The following is a 17,661-nucleotide window of genomic DNA, read 5'->3' as shown; positions in this document are numbered from 1 at the left end:
TCAGTGTATCCCATTTATGTCAAGAATTAAGAGTTGTGCCACCTGTTTAAGGTTATTTAACTAAGGACCTCCATATGTCACCTTCAGACTGATGATTGAACAAATATAAACTTGTAAATGATATAACTGTACAAAGAAAATATGGGAGATTTAATATCCGAAGATGGACCTGACTTGAGATGAGGAAGAATCTTTTCTGAACACTTTATAATTGAATCTGTCAGGCAAGTTACAATTTGTGGAGTTGATTTAATAATATGAGAGTAAAGGTGGCGTATTCTAAATTTATATGAACGGCAAGAAGTAAGTATGCTGGAGAGGACTTTTGGAGGGTTTGAAAGTGTTAGAGGGTTATCTACATATTGAATATAGTGACGGGTGTGTAGAAACATGAAAGAATGAGAACGAGGGAGGCCATATTTCTCTTGCAACTCCGTTAATGAGAGGAAGTGGCCGCCTGGGTCAAATACATAGTTAATAGACATGGTACCCTTTTGACACCAGTATTTGTAGGCTGAATTAGTGAGAGATGGAGCAAAAGCAGGACTACCCCAAAGAGGTATGTAGGGAGAGGAATGTGGGTCACTCTTTAGGTGTTTATCAATGTTTAACCATGCTCTGTAAGTGTCCCAAAAAAGGATGTTAGAGCGAAACATTGTATACAGCAACGCTGCTGAGGCGTATGGATGGAACAGTGCCTCTTCTAAGGCGGAATTAGTATAGTGATCAGTGTGTAATAGCCACATAGCGGAACAGAGTGGAGTTTGCAAATACTGCTGTTTGAGGAACATTAAGTCCTCCTTTAATTTTTGGTAGATAATTGCGTGCATGATTCATTCTAGGTTTGTGGTGATGCCAGATAAATTTAGAAAAGATTTGTGTGCATTGCAGATTAGCAGCTTTTGTAAGTGTAATGGGCAATGTTTGTAGCAGATACGCTAATTTAGGAAATACTATGCTTTTGACTACCACTACACGCTCTAACAAAAAAGCTTGAGCTCTTTCCAGAACAATAGTTTGGATCGTATTTTGTTTATTACTGGCAAGAAGTTATAATTAATGATGAGATAATAATACATAAATATTTAAGTTTATGTGACATAACAGTAAATACTGAAGCTATATGTGGTTGGGAGCACAAAAGTAATGAAGTATTGATAGGGAGTAACTCTGATTTATCCAATTTAATGCGGTCTCCTGTGAAAGAACTAAAAATATTTATGAGTTTTAGTATTGCAGGTATAGAGTGTATTGGATCTGAAATAAAGAGCAACATATTGTCTGCAAATAATAATAATTTGCATTCTTGGTCTCTATTTCTTAATCCTCAGAAAGTAGGGCATATCTGTAAGGCTATTCCTAAAGGTTCAAGGACAGCTGCAAACAAAGGTTGGATAGGGGACACCCTTGCCATGTGCCCCTCTGAATATAGAAAGGTGACGAGAAATATCTACAGTATTAGTTAAAATTTGAGTAGTAGGAGCCAGTTTTGAGGACACTCAACTTTAAAATGAATATTTTGTGCAGCTAGATGCATCAGATATAGGGATAGGTGCTGTGTTGTTTCAAAGATAACCAGCTCCAGGCTAAACCAGCCAGGGGGAACACGGTTTGGAAGGTAGACAACCAGCCTTGGAGAGGGATACCCAATTTTGGGGGGGATCCCAACGTTCCAAGAGATTCCAGTCCTGGGCTGGGCAGTTTGGGCTGGTTATAGCAGAGGGACCCCACGTTGTGTGTCTCCCTGCTATAGCATTATTCCTCCCAGCTCCATCAGCCTGGTGCTGGTTATACAAAAATAGGAGAAACCCGGTGTTGTTTTTCCCCTGTTTTCTAATACCAGCCCATGCTCAGAGGTCCAGGGCTGGTTATTGGTTTAGGGGTTGGCCTAAATTTAGCTATTTCTACACTTTTAAACATAATGAAGCCTGCACAGATCATAGAGATCTTTGCGGTGCTTGTCTATTGTTTAGCTTCTATTTCACAGTGATTTCATTTGAAACCGCTGTGGAATAAAACACTCCACGCTGGATTGTCATTTAGAGACTGCCAGGGATCAGTTTAGACATCAAGACTGACCGTTAGTAAATTCTGTTAATTAGACATAGAAAATGCCGTCAATTGACGGCGGTTTATAAATCACACCAACACTGGCACTTAGTAAATTTTGCCATATGTATTGCCGGAATGTACCATTATTCACATGCAGGGACAGGGGCGCCAAAGAAGCCTGTCACTGCTAAGTGTAAGAACTAAAGTGATTGTAATGTAAGAACTAAAGTGATTGTTAATGCAATCACTTTACTTTCAGTACTGCACATGTGTGACTATGAGTGAACATTACTGGATGATGCCTCTCCCAGAAAATGTTGCAATACGTAGCTCATAGGCTACAATGACTAAAGGTGGCCATACACGGCACGATATACCTGCCGATCCGACCTGATACACGGTATCGTACCTGATATTGTGCTGCGCGCTCCCGCGGGGTCGTACATCGCATTCCCAGGTCTTCCTGCAAAACCATCTGACCTGGGATGTGATGTACAATCCCATTCAAATGGTGGAGGGGGGAGCCGGCATATCGTGCGGTCTGCGGGGACCGCGCGGTCTGCTGACGGATCGGCAGTCACACTACACGGTGCATCGGCCCTGATTCAGAGCCGGACGCTCTGACAGAGTGCTCGCTCTGAAACAGGGCCATCCTTCTTAGTTTTTAGAGCGACCGCCTGGCCGCTCGTATAGCTGTGGGTGATCACCCACAGCTATAGCAAGCGGCCAAAAAGATGGTCGCGATGATCAAGACCATCGCGACCATATGGCTTGCAACGAGACCCTTGTAGTAGGGTCTTGCTGCCGCAAGCCCTGGAGTGCTTTCTGCTCTATCAGAGCGAGCCGAGAGCACTCCCACTGACATCACTTGTGATGTCAGTGGGGCCGGCCCCAGACGGTAGGCTTTGCCGTCGCTATCCGGGTCTCACGAATGCGCACGACGGAGCCGGCTCCTACGTGCGCATGCACACTGGGCCAACATCGACCCGCTTGCGAGCGGGTCTGAATTAGGCCCTAAGTTCCATTATACTTTACATAAGATGAATTCAAAAATATATCCACAAATCATCTAAAATAATATAGCGATGTGCTCACGATCAGCCAATGTGTACAATTTCCCTTGAAACTCTCCCCGGCAGCTCTGCACACAATCTGCACACGATTTGGTGTCCAATCTTCATACGATGTCTCCTGCATCCAGACTTTCACAGGTCATTGCTTTCCTAGATTGTCAGATCTGCCCTACTGCACGGCAGATCTGACGATGCAATGTGCGACCAGCAGGGACGCGCATTGCATCGTGATCGTGAGTGGGGACTCACAATTTCCTCACGATTTTGGCATATTTTACACGTTTTGATCGTCACGATTCATCAAAATCGGCCAAATCGTGTAAAATATCGCTACGTGTGTGGCCAGCATCAGGTCCAATCAAGGAAAAAGGCACTAACAGCTTCAGAGTAGTAATTGCATCACCCCTCAGGCATCTCTATTACTGACTGTGTTTAACTGGCCCCTCCCTCGCCCATTCCGCATCTCCAAGCATGAGGAGATATAATTGTCAGATCTGTGAGCGGGTGCAGGTGTTGCTTTTTTGCGGACATGTGCAGTACAGATTTTCACATTTTTCTTTAAACAAATTTGTGCATGCCCAACTCAGCATGAGCCCCTTGAGAATAAGATAAAGGTAAATTCCAGAATGTAAAATGATATTATCTATAATTTTAAAATCTATTAAATCAATTATACTTATTGATGTTATTATTTTTTCAATTAGTTTCACACCCGCGATACTTTTGCGCCTGTCGGACTTTTTGCCTACATCGCGTGTTTTACATGCGAAAAAGTATTGGGTGCGCTCCCGCTATTCCCCGTATCCAATTAGAAAGGACGCGACAATGGCACCCGGCGAAAGTGAAACAGGCGTTAGGTGTTCTAAAGTCTATTTAAAAAAAATTTGACACAATTTATCTTTGGGGGACTGTCCCAAGGGTGCAGGGGGGTTTCCCGAAGTTTGCACCCCAAAACCGCAATTCTGCACTTTTTTCCGCCTGCTATTCATAGGCGAAACTTTTCCACCAATTGCATTGCATTGACTTTTCGCATACGCGAAAAATCTTTGGAATTGAATACGACGAAAACGTTCTGCTTGGCGGAATGACGTCATCCACGATACTTTTCTGCGAATTTTGACTTTTCGTTTCTAATTGAATACGCCCCTTAGTGCTCTGAATTCCTATACTTTCATGTTGTCACTTGTTCATATCGCCAAACATTTAGTCTTAATGAGTCAGGCAGTTGGCGTTTCGCAAGGTGAGTCCGTTTTCTGTTACCCTCAAACCACACATTCACTTCTGCGTGTTACAGTGACCTGTGCTCACTGCACCCATTCACGCATAGCAGAACAACAATGGATAGAATATACCTTTTTAACTTGCAGGCCATTCTGGACAGTGGAACAGAACTCGCAAATCGGGACTGAGGGTGCTCTTGTTAACTCCTCTCCCATTGCTGAAAAATGCCACACATAGACACGGCCATTGGCAGTGGCAGCAGCAATATTTGGGTGCTCAAACACCCATAGCACCCAGAGAATTGGCTCCTAAGGTTGGGAGGTATGCATGTTGACCTTATGGCACAACAAAAATTAGAAGCGGAATCCTAAGGTCCCGTGGAATTCTCCTACAGCACATTCTCTTTGTCTAGGAGGAGACTAACACTGAAATGCCTTTTCTAATTACAGAGTCTTGCTGGAAGTATTTAATCATGAGGATCACAGATTACAAGTTTTTTATATGCTTGCGGTAATTGAAAACGATGACAAGGAACTCTGTTGAACCCTTTAGAAGCATCTCATTCATTTGGAAATATGTACAATAAATATTTCACTCCTAATGCAAATCTTTGGATTTTTGAAATGTTTCCCATTTGCATTCATCAGCTGGAACGTGGCATTCTAATCTACAGTGGGACATGGTGCCAGATTCCAGTGACAGCACGAGTGGCACTAATATTTGGGAGCTGGAGTGTTTTCTTGCCTAACAAGATATTGAGTATCATGCATTTTGGAGATGCTTTCAAGGCACGCTTAGCTAGGGAAGTAATATTTTCACTGACTGGGTCACTAGGTACTGCATTGTCTGAGCCTGTATCCAGAGTTTGTCACTTAGAGGGGTATTCAATATGAAACGTTAACTTCACTGTCGAAGTTAACGTTTCATATCGGAGTTTTTACCTGCGTTAAAGTATCGGGCGCGCTCCCGCTTATACCCGTATTCAATATAAAATTAACGAAAACGGGAAACTCCGAAGTTGGATTTGCGTAAAGTTACGAATTTTTCCTTAAAAAATTGTAAGACCCCCCTAAAGTTGTAAAAACATGGGGGATCACTATGGGTACCCCCGTTTTAGCCTTTAATTGAAAGTCGGGGATTTAAATAGCCGCAGCAGGTGTTTTTTTTCTGACATTGAAGAAGTGATGCAGAAGAGCACTTAGGGGTTTTTTTTCGTTTTATTAAGTGGTCCCCTCAAATTTGGGGTACATGAAAATGGGTACTAGCATATTTTTATGTCCCTAAAGTAAGTTTTTAAAAATTCTGCATTTGGGCACCTGACGTTATAATTCTATTCTAGAAAACACCTGCCGCATACTTGCAGAATAGCCCTGAACCTATTTCCCTATTGTTTAACAATTTTTTCCCATTTTTTTTTTTCACCCCAATTTTTAAATTAATTTTTTGGGGTGTCCCTATTTTTTTTTTTTTTTTGACACAGTTCTTTTTTAAATGTCAGTCCCAGGGGTGCAGGCTATTTTTTTTAAGCCTGCACCCCTAAACCCCAATTCTGCACTTTTTTTCGACACCTATTCAATGGTGAAAACTTATCCCCGTTTTATATCAAAGACTTTTCAAAACTGCGATAAGTCTTTGAAATTGAATACGGTGTAAAAGTAAAACCTGCGATAATGACGTCATACCTCCGATATTAACGCAAAAACGATGTTTTCGCTCCCATATTGAATACCCCTGTTAGTGGGTTCTATTTAAACATTGATATTAGAAGAGTGTGTTCATGTGAACTAGAATATGAGAAGAATTATTTGCAACAGGTTTGCTGATCCTTTGAAGGTGGCTTAATTTCTAAATTTTCTACATTCCTACCTTATGCTGTAGCATCTTACCAGGGCCGTCCCGAGGGCACAGTGACCGGAGCTGCCACCCAGAACGCAATGCTGAGGGGGCAACACAGTTGCTGCCCCAGCAGCACCTATCTCCAGCTTATGAGTTGCCTTTGCTTTCCAGATAGGCGCATCCTTAGGTTGTGCCCAGTTATCTCCTCTGATGTAACATTATGACTTTTGCTGGGAGCTGGGGGCATTAGTGGCTGTCCTAAGGAGTAGATGTGCCCTGATACGGCACTGCAGTCTTACTTAGGACATTACATAAATAAAATGAACCCTTGTTAATAAGTCAAAATAAACTCAAATATTCTGAACAATCTCCCAGTAACTTACTTGTTGGATGATGTCTTTTGTCTTGGTTTATTACATGCATATATCATAAATGACAAAAGTATTAAATGTTCCAAATGTATAATTTAAAGACATTATGTAATGAGCAAATTTGCAATTTAATAGAGCCTTTGCATAGTCATAAATAAAATGAAGCCTTTACTTTTGCCAGTTCTAAAATATAAAGATGTAAAATATTGTTAAAAGCAATTACTTGCAGTAAAAATATGTGCAAGCACGTGTTTTCCGAGGGCTGATTTGTTGCATCTATATAAAAAATGCCTCTGCTAGCACTGACCGCATGCTCAGCTACGAGGTCAGTGCAGGAGTCCAGAGATAGTGGGTTATTAACTACAGTGAGCTATGAAGAGGAGACCACCGGAGTTGTGACAAGTGATGTAGCTGCCCCCTAGGGTAAAACAAAGGTTTACATATTACACTAGCAATTTAAATGTTTTCAAACATATTGCCAAGTTAGTGGGGCTTGGCAACCATGACTGTTTTTTTTTTTTTTTGTTAGTTTTGCAGTAGGATCAAATGTCATTAAACTTTTTTTCCCTCATTTGCCTACAAGAAACTACAAACATCTTGGTAACCCAGCTAAGAATTCTTCACAGCACTTAAACTTGTCTTCATGGCTACCAAAAGATTACACACACAAATCACTTCACACAAGTAGTATAACAGCCTAGTGCACAGATAACCATGCAGGACAATTGTCTTTCCAAACTCTTAAATAGTCTCCCAAAGTGAAATGTTTTATAATCTTTTTTTGTGCAGTAGTCAGAGAAAAAAGAAAGACGTTTGGGCACAGATTATCCATCAGACAGAAAGAAACTTTTTCTTTTTTTTTTTCGGGGTTCCAGCTAAAACACAATAAACCACATAATTAACTTTACAATTCTTTGTGTTTCTGGTTTGACTGCAGGGAGGAGATGAAAGAGGACTGCTAGGACTTGCATTCCATCCCAATTATAAGAAAAATGGAAAGCTGTATGTGTCGTACACCACCAACCAGGAGCGCTGGGCCAGCGGACCTCACGATCACATTCTTCGAGTTGTAGAATACACAGTATCTAGGTACTGCATCGACATAGCAGCATGTCACTGTTCTTTTTATTAATAATATGCTTACAAGATCTAATACACTTTCAGGTGTGTATGTTATTTTATACAGGGTGTAAATTTGCACCTCGACAAACCATGCCGCAATGCGAGGGGTACAAACGGAATTTTTATTTTTATTTTATCGCTTTAAAACAACCACAAATACTGTCAGATTTATTTTGCACTGAGAGTCAGAGCTGAATTATGTAGGGATGCCCTCCCTACTCACGCATGTTCAATTTGTCCCCTCCTTAATGCAATACGATTTTGTGTAAGTGTCAACTTGCACTTTGTAAATGGATTTACTCCTAATTCTAAATAGCCCATAGTTTGTAAATACTTTTGGTGAATTCAACACTGTATACTGTACATTGGACCTTATTCTGAGGTGGGATTAAAGCAATAAAGAGGAAGTAACTGTGCATCTTGGTAAAACTATGTTGTACTGCAGGTGGGGCAGATTTAAAATGTGCAGAGAGATTTAGATTTGGGAGGGGTGTGCCCTAACTGACATCTAAATTGCAGTGTAAAAATAAAGCTGTGCAGTATTTGTGGGCTGCATGCAAAAGCAGCCAGTATTTACCCCACATGCAAAGTAAAAATAAAACCCCTTGCATTGCAACATGGCGTGTCCAGGTTCACACATACTTGCTATTTTTTGCTTTACTCCCACCTCAGAAGAAGGCCCATTATTTTCTGCAGTTATGCCCTATCTCTTTGGAACGAGACACCTGCCACAGTTCCCATGCTACATACTTTTTCCTCAATTTTGCTACGTTTTCCTCAACTTTTTCCCTAATTCTGCATCTTTGTTCGCAAATAGTGTACTAGGTACTTAAGATTAATTTTTTTTGTCACAAAGGCATTAGTATAAAGAAGCAGATAAAGCATAACAATGCATGGCGTGGGTCACTCCTATCAAACCTGTCTTTTGCCTGTTTAACCTGGATTGTGTACTTTTTCCTCAATTTTCCTACTTTTTCCTCAGTTTTGTATTAGTTCACTTATAATGTACTAGGTTCTCAGGATTAGTATCTTGGCACAGCTAAGTTGCAAAGTCTGTGGCACGCTAACAAGGGCTATTTGGTGTGATTTGAGGATATGTGTTTGTGGATACATTTGTACCTCCAACAGGTGATATTTTCACAAATGTGAGACCCCATTGTAAGCTATACATAGTATTAAATAAAGTCCTTAGTAGGCGTCTGTCTGTTTGTTCAAGCTAACCCCGAGAATCATATATAGAGCATTTGTTAAGAAAGGTTTAGGTGTAAAAAACATTAATGTATGACAAAGGGAGCTGAGCAGTGACAATTTTAGTGAAGCAAGTCACTGAAAAAACAGACGTCAGCAATTTATTGGCTTATGCTGGCTAAACCATTACATATCTATCACAACAAAGGACTTTATTTTATACCATGTAGAGATTGATACGTATTATCCGGTTTCTCCAGAAAAATTGATGTAATCCCTGTTTACTAATACAAAATTTCAGTTCTTCCCTTTTTTTTGTTACCGTTCCTATTTCATTTATGTGAAAAAACAATTCTTTAATTTCAAACGCGTCCAATTCCCGGTAAGAGTCTGCTTTGGCATGACCATAAATAAAGCACAGGGACGGACATGTAACGTGGCTGGAGAAGACCTAAGTAGGGACTGTTTTTCTCATGGACAACTTTACGTGGCCCTTTTACATGTCATGTCAAAACTAAATCTAAGGCCCTCATTCAGAGCCGCTCGTTAGCGGCAGTACGCTCGTTCCGAGCGATGTTTGCACATCAGCGCATGCGTACGGTTTTTAGTACGCATGCGCGAACCAGTCAGTGCGGCCAAAAATCTTTTGTACGCTATATAGCGAGTGCCTGCTATTTTGAGTGACAGAATGAGGCGTATGTGGGTGGTAACAGGGGAAGGTGGGGAGTGGAGATCCGAACGCAGGCGTGCTTAAAGGTCAAAACGGGCGTATTATGGGTGTGCATAATTAATACAGCAGCGTCATTGACCACGTCACTGGGTTATTTTATAGCCAGAACTGCTCGCAAATTTGTGGTAGCAAACACCAACCACAAGAATAGCGAGCAGTTCATACGCTGGTCGATGTACTCGATTAATCTAATAAATAGCGGACATGACGTATGGTGCGAGCGGCCAGGGGGCGTTTTTAACAAATAAACGAGCGTATGTTTTGCTCGCTCGTTCAGACTTAGAGGTGTGAACAGACTGCAATTTGCGAACGGATCATTTGAATAGCCACCCCTTGTTTTTGAACGAACGACCGCAAATAGCGAACGGCTCTGAATGAGGGCCTAAATCTTTTCGTGTTGATGTCAGGAGGATAAACGACTAATGTCGTCTACAAGGCAGTCTTATAAGACCTCGGTTAAAAAACACTATCGCCGTAAATTCTAAATTGCTCCCGTGTGAAGGCAGGGTGGGTCACTAGTTTGAGTTCAAGAAGAACTAATGAAACAACTTGTGACCTGTATAAAAGTTAAAGGTGACTTGTAATATACAAATTATACAAAATGAATTACTCTATAATACATGTGGTTTCTTGGTCTTATTGATGTGAATGTAAACATATCTAAGCATCCATTGCATAAAATATACAATGCAGCATATTGCTCACTCAAACCGTCAACAATCTGAGGTCTCCAGTATATTGTTGTTAATATTTGTTTGTTTTGAATTGAATCTGATTCATTATAATGCAGTATTACATATGGTATACTTCAATTGTAAAATAGAAGTAAGTGGTGTTAACTCCTCATTTGATACAGGAAGAACCCAAGCCAAGTTGATGTGAGAACAGAGAAGATGTTTCTAGAAGTAGCAGAATTACATAGGAAACACTTGGGAGGACAGCTTTTGTTCGGTCCAGATGGCTTTTTGTATATTTTTCTAGGAGATGGAATGATAACTATTGATGATATGGAAGAAATGGATGGTTTGAGGTAAAAATACACACATTTAAAAACAGTTTCATATGATTTCTGGATAATGTTGTGTGTTCCTAAAGTTAGTCACCTCACAAATGTAGAACAATTGGTCTAATCTATTAAAATTGCATTTAAGGGCAACATTTTTACTTAACCATCAGCAACCAATCAGGTACAAATTCATAGACAAATTCATTGTCTAACATTCATTGGACAGATGAAAGCTTTGAGCTGATTGGTTACTGTACTTCCCTCTAAAGGCAATGTAAGCAAATGAGCTAATTTGTATTATTCAGTTATTTATTTGTATGCTAGCAGTGGCAGCTCCTGGGGTGGGGCTGCAGCGCAGTCCAAAATTCAAATATGGGAGTCACACCAACTGCCAGTGAGTCACCGCCGGCGACGTATAACAGTATTTGGAAGGGCAGTAGGTGTGGCTCCCCTATTTGAAAGTGGAGATACAACTGAGTATATCTGTGAATGGAGCTACTGTAACTCTATAATACACCAGTACTGCGTGTTACCTCACTACTGATACGTTGTATTGATGAACCTCGGACAAGTGAGAGATACATTTAAATAAAGCGTTATTGGCAAATTTTATCACTTATGTTTCCTGCTTGATAGTATTATGAATTACTGATGGTCAGATTTTACTTACACATCATTTTTTTACAAAACGATATCTAAAGCTGAAAATAGAGAGGAAGAAAATGTATTAGAGCTTTTCAGCACTAGAGGGTCTCAAAGCCATTGTTAAGATTCTATAATATGGTTTCATTTTGCCAGAATACTGTGAAATTACCTACTGATCTTTTAGTTTTTGTTATGCAATAAAATATTTTATTTAAGCTTAAGGTGGCCAAACCGTGAATTTTGTTTATGTTTACAGCAAAACATAACATTAATGGACAAAATAAGTTAAAGTATGTGTAAGTTATGTATCATTATTTTATGCATACTGTAATAATGTATAGTTTGTGAAAAATTAAATCTTGCAAATTTCCTTCCTGTAATATTATGAAAATTACACAAAGCAATTTACAGATTTCTGTTCTTTTTGATTTTTTTAGTGACTTCACAGGATCAGTGCTGAGACTGGATGTTGATATAGATGGGTGCAATGTCCTTTTCTCTATACCAAGAAGCAATCCTCATTTTAATAGCACTAACCAACCCCCTGAAATCTTTGCTCACGGACTACATAACCCAGGCAGGTAAGCCACATGCATTTGCTGTGAACACCTCAAGATTTCTTTATCTTCATAGAATCTTATCAATTTTGCATCATAAGACCAAAGCACCTATAGAGATCATACCCTATGCAAATATATATTGTTATAGTTTTTAGATATTTCCCATAAGAACCAAAGTAGCATGAGCAGGTTTTTTGGCGGACCAAGGACACCAATGTTTTAAAAAAAAAATAATACCAACATAACAACTGGCAAGATTGGAAGGAAACGGCCTAAGCAAATTTTTAAAATTAACCTTAGTCTGGATGTGTGTCCATGTGATAAGGAATACAGATTACAAGCTTCACTGGGGCAAGAACTGATGTGAATGACTAAAATATTCTATGTAAATTATCAAATCTTGGAGAGAAATAAAGTGGAGAGAGATAAAGTATCAACCAATCAGTTCCAAGCTGTCACATTACAATCTTGAAAAATGACAGGAACTGATTGGTTGCTACTTTATCTTGCTCCATTTTATCTCGCTCCAAGCTTTGTAAATCTCCCCTAAAGTCTGTGAAAGTCTTGGTAAAGAAGCACTGCGTCTCACACTCACCAGCTGAAACACGGTCTCCACCAGCTCTCAGGTGCTAACTTCCCCAACCTCCAGCAGCATTGCGAACTTACATGCGAATGCCCCAAGTGGACACCCCTGGGCGTAGGGCCATGGCACCTGAGGTGGTACTGCTGTGGGTTCTGGGATCTAGGCCAGGACTGTTGCGGCTGCAGCACACTGGAAACTTCTCCCAGACAGGTGCATCCCCCTCTTACTCACTGCCAGTCCCTGTTCTCCCTATGCAATGTTGCTATTTAGCTTGTTTCTGGATGCCAGCCGCAGACTCTTGCCATGGCAGCACTTGTTTTTCAGTTTTTTTGTTTTTTGTTAAATAAAAGTACAAATTTATTACAAGCAGCAATAAATTAAAATATAGTAAAAATGGAAAATGGTTCTATTTATGAAGAGCAGATAAGCCAACTCACTGTTGTTTTCAGCATAGATATGGGTTATCTCCGCTTCTCTCAATTATTGATCATTTGCAGTGGTGGAATGGCTGGGATTTATAGTGGTACACAATGATTATTACTGTATGGTCTTGGTAAATAGATCCCATAGTTCTTTACGTTTAATGATTTCTCAGAGTAGAAAGCGGTACAGCTGGGGGTCTGTGGTTCCTCCATGTGTCTATGACAGAGGTTCCCAAACTTTCTTGAATTACGGCGCCCTACAGTGTCAGTATTTTTTTCACGACTCCCCTAAGCCAAAAATGTCTTATTAAGAAATTCAGAAAACAATATTAAATGAAGTAAATTGTGCCTATATGTCATCCTTAGGGTCAGGTATGGGGTGGTGGACAGGGTTGTGCTTCTGTTTGCACATATTTTTGATTGGCAGCCACATGCACTAGTTATGCCTATCACACTGATCATAAATAATTTGATTTGGTCGCAAACCACCAACCTGAGGCACCCATGCAAGTGTCCTGAGGCACTCCAGGATGCCACGGCGCCTAGTTTGGGAACCACTGGTCTATGATATTGTAATAGTGTTTATGCAATCATCATGCTGACAAAGACTGTTTAGACAATCATTATGTCGAGACCACAATGCCGAATTGTACCATGTCAACATGGTTAAAATGTTGCTAATGTTGCTATGCTACCTGGGGACAACTGCACCATGTCAACAACATGTCAATACCTGTATAGTCATAATATCGACAAAACAAATCTTAGGGTTAGCGTTAGAGGGGTCTGTGTACTAAGCTTTGGAGAGAGATAATGGAGGAGATGTACTAAGCTTTGGAGAGAGATAATGGAGGAGATGTACTAAGCTTTGGAGAGAGATAAAGTGGACTACCAATCAGGTTACTTTACAGGCTTTGTTTGAAAAATAACAGTTAGCAGCTGATAGGATGGTACTTTATCTCCGTACACTTACAATTAGCATTAGGGTTAGGGTTTATCGACATTTCAACATGTTGACATCATAGCAATGTTGACATGTCTCAAGTTGACATTATGATAATGCTGATGTGCTTTGTCGACATAGAGTAATTGCGACATTGTGGAGTCTACATTATGATTGTCAACATTATAAATGTAAATAAGCTACATCAAACCCAATGTAATAATTTACACTACTACAGTGCATAAAGCATAAATACAACGTGTGTTTATAAATTCTGTTTTTGTTTTACCTTAACTGGTTGTGTTAAAATTAATTTTAAAATGATGGGAGCTCTAAATATAGGATGCAGCTTATTATGAAAAGCCTTAACAAGATTGCTAATAATAATATTTATAAAGGTAGATAGAATAACATTAAACTTGGGAGTCATATATAAAACTATAAATAAATATATTTGGAATCCAGAGATGGTTTGCATTAGAAATCCAAACAAGGATTAATGGCACATTACAGTGAAGGAAATGTATATGCATTGTACTGACCCATTATGGGCACTGGTCCATTGCAGTGGCAGAGGCTGGATTTTAAAAGAAATTCTATGAATAACAAAGATATAGCGAGACTAAAGAAAAGAAAAAAAACACAAAAAATTGTAAACGTGACAAATATTTATAAAACAAATAAAACAAATAACAACAAAAAAGGTTGGTTGCCATTTATAACCGATATTCAATTATTGGAAAATGAAAGCAAATGTGTGATTAGTTGCTATGTGTAATACTACCTTTTTAGAACATACATGTCCCCTATAATATTTATATATGTCCATAAGCTACTTTAGATAGATTTGATTTGACTGATTGATTGATTGATTGATTGACTTACTTACTTTACTAGTTATGTTTATGGATGCACTGAATATAAAACATTTTTGCAAAGTACAAATGTGCAAAAATAATTTTTTCCAGAAAGAAAAATAAAAGATATTTTGTCTGGACCCCTTTTAATCAGTTGTAATCCGAAGATTATAAGTGACATTTGGTTTGGTAATCAGCTAAATCATTTGTAAAGCTGCATACACACACAACAATTTAGTAAATGAACGATTTTAGTAAACGATTTTCGGTAATTTTTTCAAGGGAAAAATGAATGAAAATCATTTACTAAAATTCTTCTTCTTCTTCTTCTTCCTTTAAACAATTGAGCTGTTTTTATTACAGGCATTACAACAACAACTAATTAAATTTAAACTAATGCGACACCACACTGGATAAAAACATACATATAAGTTGCCAACTATTAATTCCACATAAGTTTGACATAAAACAAAAAAAATCATGATAATATATGGTATAATGTATCCCATAAAATGACAAGGATATTAGAAAACACATATAAAGTCACAGGAAGTGCTGTTACATACACCTATCTTCGCCAAATAGCGCCAAATAGCCCCGTTTGACACGCCATGTAAAATGCGACTAAGCGGCACATGGTGCCAACTTTGCAGTGGACGTGGCTGCCTCTTTATGCTGATGCTGTTGCCGATTCTGAGCATACTGAGATGCCCACTTGCGGCGGCACTAATCCGTCATGGTACGTCTTTAGACACACCATCAAAACTTGTACCAGCTCTATGGTAGGTGTAATTTCTCTGTCTGAACATGGAGTCCTGTGTTAGTGCTACAGCATCTTCAGACGCAGCCGCTGTCAGCCACCCCCATGTTATGAAATCCTCAGTTCAAAATTGTTCTGCGTCCATCTGCGGTAACCATTAGGACACATGAGCAGTGCAACTCAGATGCAAGTGCAGACCCACAACATTGGCCAACTGCGTGCGACATCGACACTGCGACCACCTCTGACTAAGGCCCCTAGTCTGTTGGTGTGCGGCTGCTGAGAAAAAAGACATCACTATACGGTGTCTAAAAGATGTAAAATTGGACGTTCGCTGCATCTATGTCATGCAATGTGTCTTGCATCATGTGGCACAAAAACGCTAGGTGTACAGTATGCTTGTCTCAGAAGCTGAAGCAGTGGTGTCACTAGGGGGAAACCAAAATGCTGAAGCTGGGCACAGCACTGTGATGTTATTGTGTAGTGCCCGGTCCACTGAGTAGGAGCCTGCAGTGTGGGGAAAGTCTCTGGGGGCAGCCCGGCATCTTGGGAGTACTGGGCACTCTCCAGAGTGATACATCCAGGGTGCCACAAGACCACGGCCCTTCCCAGCGATGCCACGCCCCTGTTTGAGTTAGAGCACACAGGGTGTCACCAACCCCAGTGACGCCACTGAGCTGAAAGAGACTTCTAGTATCTGTTATAATGTACAGTGAGGGGAACATTAACTAACTGAGAGGGATCTAATGGGATCCCTCCTAGCACCCCCCGGCAGCACACGCGTCATTCTGCACGAATCATAAACCCAGAAGTCTCTCTATTGCAAAGGACAGCTTTTATCAGGAGAGCTGTCCTTTGCAATCAGAATCACAAATCTAGGTACATACCGCCGTAATTAACACCGGTATGTACCCAATAAGTGGCAACTCTCTTATACTTTTAAAAACAAGACTTCCTAGCATACACTGAAGTGATTAGACCAGAACTCACTGTTTATACAGGGACAGCGGAGATTACACATACATTAGCATCACTTGTATTTTATAATATAAAATGTTTCCTTATTTGAATGACTGTTTATTGTTTCTGTGTGTAGGTGTGCTGTTGATCGCCATTCCAAAGACAGCAGTATGAATTTAACAATTCTTTGCTCAGATTCAAGCACGAAGAACAGGTCCAGCACAAGAATCTTACAGATCATAAAGGGAAAGGATTATGGTAGGCTATACTGTGGTTTTAGCTGCCTTTATTCAATTGTTAATATGTTTATGAACTTATGACACACACTGCAGTTGAATACATTAGTCCAACTTAGAGTATATGTCAGAAACAGAAGATTTTCTTCTTTCTTCAGGAAATAGCTCATTGTAAGAAGTTTCATTACTCTAATGTAAATCTATTTATTAAGCTCACTGAGGCTTACCATTGAAACCGCTGATCTTATTTATATTGCTCACAAAATATTTTTCTTTTAGAAACTGGTTCTGCTCTTATTTTTTCATCCTAATTACATATGTCATGATTATGTACTCCATTCCCTTTTATTTTCTGCATCTAACTATGAGTGATTAAACTGAATTTTTTAAACTATTTTCTCAATTAGGTTTACTGCAATCTCTTCATATCATTTGATTTTTTTGGTATGTTGTTAAAACAGGGACATTTAGTTTTGTCTTGGATTTGTGTTGCCAGTCCTGTTATTTATTGAGCAGATTATGCTATGTAATGGTGCATACACACGATCAGATTTTTCCTTCAGATATGAACGATAACGATTTAAAAATCGTTCAGTCGTTCATATCTGAAGGAAAATCGTTCATATCTGACATGCCTGAACGATGGACGATCAACGATGCGCGTTCCCGTTTGTCAGATAACGATATCTGACATCTGATGGGTTTGCAGTCAGACTTGGACGATTCCATTCATTTTAATGCAGTCAAAAATCGTTAAATCGTTCAAATCGTTCAATCGTTCATCTGACAAATCTGACAAGTCTGACAAATCTGACCGTGTGTATGCTCCATAACTGTAGGGCCTATTCATCATAACTAAAAAAATCGATGGAGGTAATTAGGTTCAGAACTTGCATGGAGTTCTACCTAATTACCGGAGGAATTCATCATTCCTCCTCTACATTAGGGGTAAATTTACTAAGATTCGATTTGGTCCCGATTTGTCCCGTTTTTCAACTCGGATCGGGTCGATCAGAAACGGCTGTTTATTTCACTTAAAAAATCGGGTATTTACCAAGCTCCCGGTTGTGACAGGATCGTTTTGATTGATGGTGTT

The 17,661-nt window shown here is 39.7% G+C and overlaps 1 protein-coding gene across 1 annotated transcript in view; it reads left to right on the top strand.

The window, feature by feature from the left end:
* Window positions 1-17,661, top strand: part of HHIP (hedgehog interacting protein) — a 145,983-nt gene that overhangs the window by 85,138 nt on the left and 43,184 nt on the right. Inside the window, exons 5-8 of the mRNA XM_088448037.1 lie at window positions 7,491-7,642; window positions 10,450-10,623; window positions 11,682-11,825; window positions 16,466-16,587. Coding sequence (XP_088304163.1) covers window positions 7,491-7,642; window positions 10,450-10,623; window positions 11,682-11,825; window positions 16,466-16,587 — 592 coding nt within the window. The remainder of the gene's footprint in view (window positions 1-7,490; window positions 7,643-10,449; window positions 10,624-11,681; window positions 11,826-16,465; window positions 16,588-17,661) is intronic.

Source organism: Taudactylus pleione, unplaced genomic scaffold (assembly GCF_031769625.1).
Source record: "Taudactylus pleione unplaced genomic scaffold, aTauple2 ptg000021l, whole genome shotgun sequence".
Classification (NCBI taxonomy): Eukaryota; Metazoa; Chordata; class Amphibia; order Anura; family Myobatrachidae; genus Taudactylus; species Taudactylus pleione.
The sequence above is the reverse complement of the archived record's forward strand: the minus strand, read 5'-3'. Positions and strand labels throughout refer to the sequence as shown.